The 8,280-nt window shown below is 41.7% G+C and overlaps 1 protein-coding gene across 1 annotated transcript in view; it reads right to left on the bottom strand.

Annotated features, from left to right (window-relative positions):
- Positions 1-1,065: 1,065 nt before the first annotated feature.
- SLC30A8 (solute carrier family 30 member 8) overlaps positions 1,066-8,280 on the bottom strand; it is a 32,751-nt gene continuing 25,536 nt past the window's right edge. Inside the window, exons 7-8 of the mRNA XM_032777780.1 lie at positions 1,613-1,747; positions 1,066-1,211 (exon numbers count right to left, since the gene is read on the bottom strand). Coding sequence (XP_032633671.1) covers positions 1,066-1,211; positions 1,613-1,747 — 281 coding nt within the window. The remainder of the gene's footprint in view (positions 1,212-1,612; positions 1,748-8,280) is intronic.

Here is an 8,280-nt window from a genome sequence, read left to right as displayed (position 1 = left end):
GACAGGTGCTGAAGAACTACCTGAGACCAGTAGGGCGTGCTGCATATCCCCAGTTGGGTTAAACACTGAAGCTATATTTTATGTGCCCAAACATAACTTTAAATTGAAATTCAATGTCTTTCTAAAATACGTAATGAAGCTCAGTTAGTAGTTTGGGGCTTGCTGTAGAAATCACTGAGTGAAATAATACAGCATGTGTTATGCAGGAGGTCAGAACAGGTGATTCTAATAGTCCCTTCTGGTCTTAATCTGTGAAACAATGGATGTTCTTCTTAGTCATATAAACACCCAATCTATCTTTTTCATGACCTCAATGATACCTTGTGGCAATGAGTTCCACAGATGGATGATGCATGGTGGCGCAAACCCTGCCCTTTGACGGATTACTCACTATTTCTATACAACTGCTATGGAGGATACTTTCCTAATGCCACAGAAAAATACTTAAGTTGCTGTTGGATAACTGACGTATAGAAAAATTCACCAAATATGTACAGAATGAGTCATCTTGTGACTATTACAGAATATGTTATATCTCTTACTTTTCTTCGAATACAACAAGCAGGATATCCATTATGCACTGATCTCCTTTTTTAACACTATTCTTCATGTTCACTTGCTATCTCTCCTTTATTCTGAGCAGTGGTGGTAAGTTTTGCTAGGACATTAGTCAGATTTCAACCAGTAATTTAGGGGTAATTAGTCTGTGGATAATTTGAAGGCTGATTAATTTTTTTGTTACCCGTGATTACAAAGCGATACTCTTAAATATTACTTTAACTCCAGGCAGTTGTCTCTCGTCGAGGAAAATTTAGGTACACGTTCTTGTAATTGAATGTAACCATTGACTCATATAATCTGGTTGACAAATGTCCCTAATGCTCCATCTCTTCATGGTAAATGGCACCAATGAACAATGGTGAAAGTGCACACTGCACGCTGTGACAGACTTTGTCAGTTCAATTAATTATGGTTTGTTGCCTAGCTGAGTATGTGCAACCAGCACACAATGCCCTTTGACCTGTTAAATGTGTAATAATAGGTCAACAAGATGCACTAGCTGCTTCAATCCTTTGGATCTTGACAGAAGACACAGTCGGGCTTCTGATTTGCTTGTGGTTCAATTTGAATGGTGACCGAGTGGAAGGCGTAAGCGTCAAAGAGAACTTGAGTAACTTCTTTCAGAATCTGGTGACTGTCCACTGTGTCTTCTGTAGATGGTGAACAAAAATTATCACACTGCAGAAATGTGATACTTCCAAGAAACATGAGTGACTACTGAAACTATTTGCAAACATTTGGGGTAATTTACTTCTGTTTCCAAGTTACTGATTAATAACTATATTGCAACTATCTGTTCTGTCTTGCTCAGAAAGCTTGTACCCTATGTTGTTGTAGCTGATGAAAAATTTTCAATTTTTTTAACAACAATGTTCTACAAAAATATTGGGGGAAGTTGTTGTTGCTTTTATTTGTCTTTTTTTTTAACAAAAAATATATTTGTTTTAATAAGCACCAGATACAGACAAGCAGTTGTATCCCAATCAGGAGAAATTGACTTTACTAGGCTTCAGATGAATTATTATTTTTCTGTTTACAGAAATTTACTGACCTGTGACAACATGAGCAGATAGAATAACTTGATTCATTGTTAGAGACCAGAGATGAAGGTTGTGGATAGACTCCACTTTGTTGACTGCTAGAATTCTCTCTCTCACTGCATCATAATTAAATCCTTTGGGTGTTCCTGTAGAGGAGGAAATATGCCTTTTGATTAAATAAGAACTATATTCAATTAAAGGACACATGGAGAGACCCCTGAATCTTTACTGAATTAGGCGTGGGTTTTCTTATAAAAACATGTGCCATAGAGTACAGCTCTATTTTTCTGTTTACTGTGAAGTTAAAATCTGTCCCCAGTTACACAGTAATTCACTAGGGTGTAACTCAATGGAGCAATTAAATGCAAATAGATTTAGGCTTATGAAAGTCTGCTTTTATTTATGGGAGTATGCTGTTTATTAATATTCCATTAATCTGCTTTGACATCTTCAGGGGTATTTATACCTAGTATCTGAGCACCTCACAAGCATTGGTGGCTTTTTATCTTGAATAACCCTGTGAGGTAGGGAAGTATTATCCCCATTTTATGGATAGGAAGATGCAGAACAGATTAAGTGACATCCCAAGGTCACACAGGAAATCTGAGATTAGACTTGAACCCAAATTTCCTAAATCCTACTCAAGTACCCTTTTCACTAGACCATTCTTCTTGTCTAATATGAAGGTCAAAACTTGCCTTTGGGTCAGAGTGCAGGAGTGAGGACAATTCTATTGGAATTAGATATGGGTCTGAACCTCAGAGTCCAAACCAGAATCCAAACTTTCCCAGAGCCAAGTCTTTTTGGTTCCAGTGCTCTGAATTAGGGTTTATATGATTCTCCGCTTGATCCTCTATCTCTGTTGTGTCTAACCTGCTCTGCAAACTGCAAAGAGTTATTTTAGGTACTAAGTCATAAAACTATGTCAGATCAATGGTTCATATAGCCCAGTATCCTGACAGTGGCCAATGCCAGGTGCTTCAGAGGGAATGAACAGATCAGCTCAACATTGAGTGATCCATCCCTTGTCCTCCAGTCCTTATTTCTGGCAGTCATAGGCTTAGGGACATCCAGAACATAGTGTTGTGTCTCTGACTATCTTGGCTAATAGCCATTGATGGACTTTATCAAACTGAATTTCCCTAATTGTTTTTGGAACCCAGTTATACTTTGGGCTTCATAACATCCTCCAGCAATGAGTTCCACAGGTTGATTGTATGTTGTATGAACAAATACTTCCTTATATTTGTTTTAAACCTGCTGTCTATTAATTTCAGTGAGTGATCCCTGGTTCTTATGTTATGTGAAGGGTAAATAACACTTTCTATTCACTTTCTCCACACCATTCATGGTTTTATAGACCTCTATCATATTCCTCCCCCTTCATTGTTTCTTTTATAAATGAAACAGTCACAATCTTTTTAATCTCTCTTCATATGGAAGCTGCTCCATCCCCCTAATAATTTTTGTTGCCCATCTATGTATCCTTTCCAATTCTAATTTATCTTTTTTGAGCTGGAGTGACCAGAACTACATGCAGTGTTCAAGGTGTGGGTGTACCATGGATTTATAGAGTGGTATTATGATATTTTCTGTTTTATTATCTATCCCTTTACTAATGGTTCCTAATATTGCTGAAACTGCCACTGCACATTGAACAGATGTTTTCAGACAACTATCCATGATGACTCCAAGACCCTTCTTGAGTGGTAACTGCTAATTTAGAACTGTTGTATTAATTTAGATGGAATATATGAGCTCTAGGTGTTAGCATAAGGCAGTCACTTTCCAACATTAAACAGTGTTAAACAAAGTCTGGGGCTTGGTTTACTGAGACCTCCGCCTGCTTAGCACCATGGCAAACACATCATTAAAAATCCATTTTTATTAAAAATACAGAAAAGAAGAAAAAAGAGTTAATATTTTACATTTCAGATGCTTTAAATAAGACTTTCATTTTAAGAACTTCCCTTGTTCTCTTTCCCTTTAGCTGGAGAGAGTTTTCAAAAAGAAAAACTGCTGTTGTTTGACTGTCGCTTGGATGGTATCAAAGACAGTAATAACTGTCCTTTTGGGGAAAAGAGAAAAAGTTAGTTGAGATGGGCTGGAGATGTCAATGCTGTTTCTTGTTAAAATCAAGTCCTAGAAGGAAAAGCCCCCTTGTTTGACAGTCTCTTAGATCAGCGGTTCTCAAACTTTAGCAACCCGAGGACCTCATGCCTCACCCCTTCCCTCAAGGCCCCACCCCGATCCCACCTCTTCCCACCCCTGCCCATCCTCTTCCCCACCTCCTTCCATCCCCTTCCCCAAGCATGCCCTGTCCCCACTCCTCCCCTTGTCTCCGAGCACCTCCTGCATGCTGGGGAACAGCTATTCCGCAGTGTGCAGGAGGCACTGTGGGGGTGGGGGCAGAGGAATTGATCAGCGGGGCCTGTGGATCTCTGGAATACCCTCATGAACCCCCAGGGGTCTGCAGACCCCAGTTTGAGAAATGCTGTCTTAGATGGTATCAAAGATGGTAAAAACTGTCATCTCAGGTGGTGTTTGGGATTCAGCTGGAGCCAGTAGGGGTGGCAATGTCATCTGTCTCCGTTCCATTCTGGTCAGGACACCTCACTGGATGAAGGCCCAGTATCCCAGGAAACAGTGATGGTGGCAGCCATGATGGTGAAGCTCACTCCAATAGTTATCTGTTCTTTCTGAGTGTTTGATTTTTGTTGTTGTTCTTTTCAATTTTCCACACAGAAATCCCTTTCTTATAAGGGCTCAAAAAGGGAGTGATAGGTGACTAGCCCATTCGCTCATTATTTTGTCCACCAATTAGGCCTAAGAGCTGATATACCAAATTTTGGCTCATTAACTTCCAGTTCCACCTCTCTTGTTTTTAACAGCATAATTTCAACACAGTCCTTGAATCCTAACAACTTGGTCTTTCCCCCATCAACATTTGTTGTTATAGTTTATTTTAATACTTTGGAACATTTACATACTTTTTACAGTTGAGCTCACAATTCAGGCAAATTTGTAGGCTCCATTATCAGAAAACAATCCATCATTTTGTATGTAAAGTTGAGATTATTTTTCCGATGTTCATTACTTTGCACTTAACACTGAATTTCTTTTGTTATTTTGTTGCCCAGTCACCCCGTGAGATCCTTTTGTAACTCTTCACTATTGGATTTGGACTTAACTCTCTTGAGTAATTTTTTACTGCTTTCCATTGAGAAAACTGACAATTTATTCCTACTCTGTTTCCTATCTTTTGAACAGTTATTGGTCCATGACAGGACCTTCCCTCTTTCCCCAGGACTGCCTGCTTTGCTTAAGAGCCTTTGGTGTCAAAGGCTTTCTGAAAGTCCAAGTACACTATATCAATTATACCACCCTTGTCCACATGCTTGTTGATGCCCTCAAAAAATTCCCTTTATAAAAGTCATGTCATCATGTATAATAATGATATGGTCAATTCAACTCAGTTGTGCCTTTCTTACAATAGCTCTGATGCCAGTTATTTGTGCTTACACAAGAACCTCAGTGTCTTGTGTTTTGTTCTGTCAGTTTATCACAAGAATACTATGCTGTAGGGAGCACAGCCTCAGCGCAGTATGGTGCTGAGAGGAAGGGTCTTCATGAGAACTAATCACAAACTCTCTGAAGGAATCGTTTCCTGTGGGGAGAAAGCAGGTTCGTTGGAATAGTAACATTTCATAGAAACTGTTCAATTTCAATGAAGGTCCAATGGAACGCAGGCAGTGATCTGATGAACCCCTATCTGCCAGCTGGTCAACCCAGTTCCTCGGCAGCCCACCTGGCAGGCTGATGGGCAGCCAAGAACCCAGAAGCCCTGGGAACACCAGCTCAGGTGACAATCCTGGAGCTTCCAGGCTCCTGGCTCCTCTTCAGCCCACCAGGCTGAGCAGACCCAAAGGAACTATTATCCTCTGGGGTTCACCTAATATAGTCAAAGAGTAACTCAGAACAGTATGCAGTATCATCAGTCTAAATGGTCTGGGGAAAAAGCAGTCCATCGGCTGGCACATATGTATTGTGTTGATCAGGATGTGAGTAAGAACAATGGGCCAAATTTATTCCCAATGGAACCCACTGACTTGAGTGGAATTAACCTCCAAAGGATTTAGCCCAAAGTTCTTAGCTGAAATACTGAGATGGAATGGGTTAAACAGAGGTTAAGACTTGCCTAATGTCACATTACTGAGAGCGCAGCAGAGCCAGAAATTAAACCCAAAGTTCTAACTCCCAGGCCTTTCTGATAACCAACAGACCAGGCGTCCTCCACTTTCATTACCTAATGTAAGAGAGATGACCTGCCAGGTACAGTATTCTGGCTAGACACATATGACACTTTAGGAACCTAAATCCCCAAATCTGGCCCCACTCAGTTGCTGCTGAACCCTATAGGCACCTAAACTCAGTTGGGACCTATGTTTTTGCAGTATCATTTCCTTATGGCACCTATGTTTCTGCCTGTGTGCATGTGCACTGCAGCCTCACTCTAGGTGTTCAGATGCCTAAGCCTTAGAGTGTTGCAGGAACCGGAGAAGGATAGGTGTTGCTCTACCTAACTCACCTGTGGGGACCATTCTGGTATGTGTGTTCAGAGCTCGCCTGCCATATCATGCCTCTCTAGGTGAGCTCACATAAAATGGAGGAAGAGCTCCCCCTTCATAACATAACCTTTAGTACAGTGGTTGGGGTACTCACCCGGGATGTGGGAGACCCTTTGCCTGAGAGGGAGATGGGATTTGAACAGGGCTTTGCCATCTCTCAGGTGAGTGCACTAACTGCTGGGTTGTGGGATATTCTGGTGTGGGCCTCCCACACCCACTCCTGTAGAAGCTGTTCCACTGTGGGTTGATAATTTTAAAAAGCCATTGGGGCAGGGGGAACGGAATAATGGGTCTCCCATGCAGGGCCAGCTCCAGTGTTTTTGCTGCCCCAAGCAGTGGGGGAAAAAAAAAAAATGATCGGTGGCCCTTCGGTGGCAGTTCTACCACTGCCACTTCATTCTTCGGCGGCAGGTCCTCCCCTCTGAGAGGGACTGAGGGACCTGCCGCTGAATTGCCGCCAAAGAGCCGGATGTGCTGCCCCTTTCCGTTGGCCACTCCAAGCACCTGCTTGCTGCACTGGTGCCTGGAGCCGGCCCTGCTCCAGTGCAAATGTCCTAACCACCAGGCTACAGAGTCAGTGTCTTGTCCACTCTCTCCATTGATTCTTTCATTATTTATTCACTTTAACCCCCGGGCTAACAGGTGTGAGGGAGGTCCTTTCTTTCCCCTTGCAAAAATTTTTTTTGCAAAAAATGGCATGGGTGCCTAACCCCAAGAGAAGGTTTGCAGCTAAGTATCCCAGAGGAAGGCACCTTCCTCCAGTCTGGATTTAGGCACCAAATTCACTGAGAGAGTGGGGATTAAGACATACCCTTGCTTTGGCATCTCCCATTGGCTAGTTTAGGCGGGGAGCTGCCTAGCATGGTGGGTTCTGTGAATTCCATTCTTAGACACCTATCTCCTTCCATTCATTATATAGAGAACCTAGGCACTGAACTCAGGCTTTGTGAAACCCACTGATTTTCTAGGAGCCTAAAATTTAGGCTTTGTAATTGCCATGCCTACATTTTTGTGACTCTCACTCTAGATTTCTACCCCATGACAGGTGAACACAGAGGCAACCTCTGGGAAAGCTTTATAGTATGACTATACTGATAAATTTCTTTACTGAAACAAAAACGTATACAAAAAGGAAGAGACAATAAAGACATATGAAACCATAAGGTATGCAGTGAGTCAGGCTGCTAAAGCATAGCAATCCAAAAATCTACATCACAACAGTTCCTCATCCCTTTAAGGCCTATGTCTTCTGTAGTTGACGGAACAGCTGCGTCATATCGCTTAGCCCCAAGAAAGCAAAAACTTGTATCTGTGACTGCTACTCTGACTTTCAGCCTTGGCAAATCAAACATAAGGCCCACAGCTGACACATCTAGGCAGTCTCACTACCTTAATGAAAAGGTGCTTAGAACTGTCCATTTTATCTTGAATTCTAACCTGACTTTGAAAGCTGCCTGGGTTTGCTCTTTCGGATTAATGTAGCCAAAACCTTAGCAGTGTTTTATACCTCTGCTGCTTGATAAAATGTCACAGCACAATTTTTATGATTTATTTACGGCACAAGCTTGGTTGTGCTCATGATTCATAATGGAAACACACAATGCACAAAACAAAGAATTCACAAATGCCATGGGGTTATGGGAGGCAGTGGCATTCATGTGAAAAAGAGAGCTGTAGAAATTCATCATGGTTTCACTAACAAAACAGCAACACACAGATTCTTGAATAAGATTCAATGGAAAATTGGAATATATTTAACTCTATCATTATATCATCTAAAATAGTTCTAATTAGAATTATGATTAGCATATGCTTAGAATTATGAAAATACTGAAAATGACATCAGTGAACTTGTCATGGTATAACCCCCACTCTGAACCTTAGCATCCAAAAGAGGGGGTACCAGCATGAATCCCCCTAAGCTTAATTACCAGCTTAGATCTTGTAGTGCTGCCACCAACCAGGACTTGCAGTGCCTGGTACACTCTGGTCCCCCCAAAACCTTCCCAGGGGACCCCAAGACCCAGACCCCCTGGATCTTAACACAAGGA

This window comes from Chelonoidis abingdonii, chromosome 2 (assembly GCF_003597395.2).
Source record: "Chelonoidis abingdonii isolate Lonesome George chromosome 2, CheloAbing_2.0, whole genome shotgun sequence".
Lineage (NCBI taxonomy): Eukaryota > Metazoa > Chordata > Testudines > Testudinidae > Chelonoidis > Chelonoidis abingdonii.
Note: the sequence above shows the minus strand (reverse complement) of the source record. Positions and strands in the feature narration are given on the sequence as shown.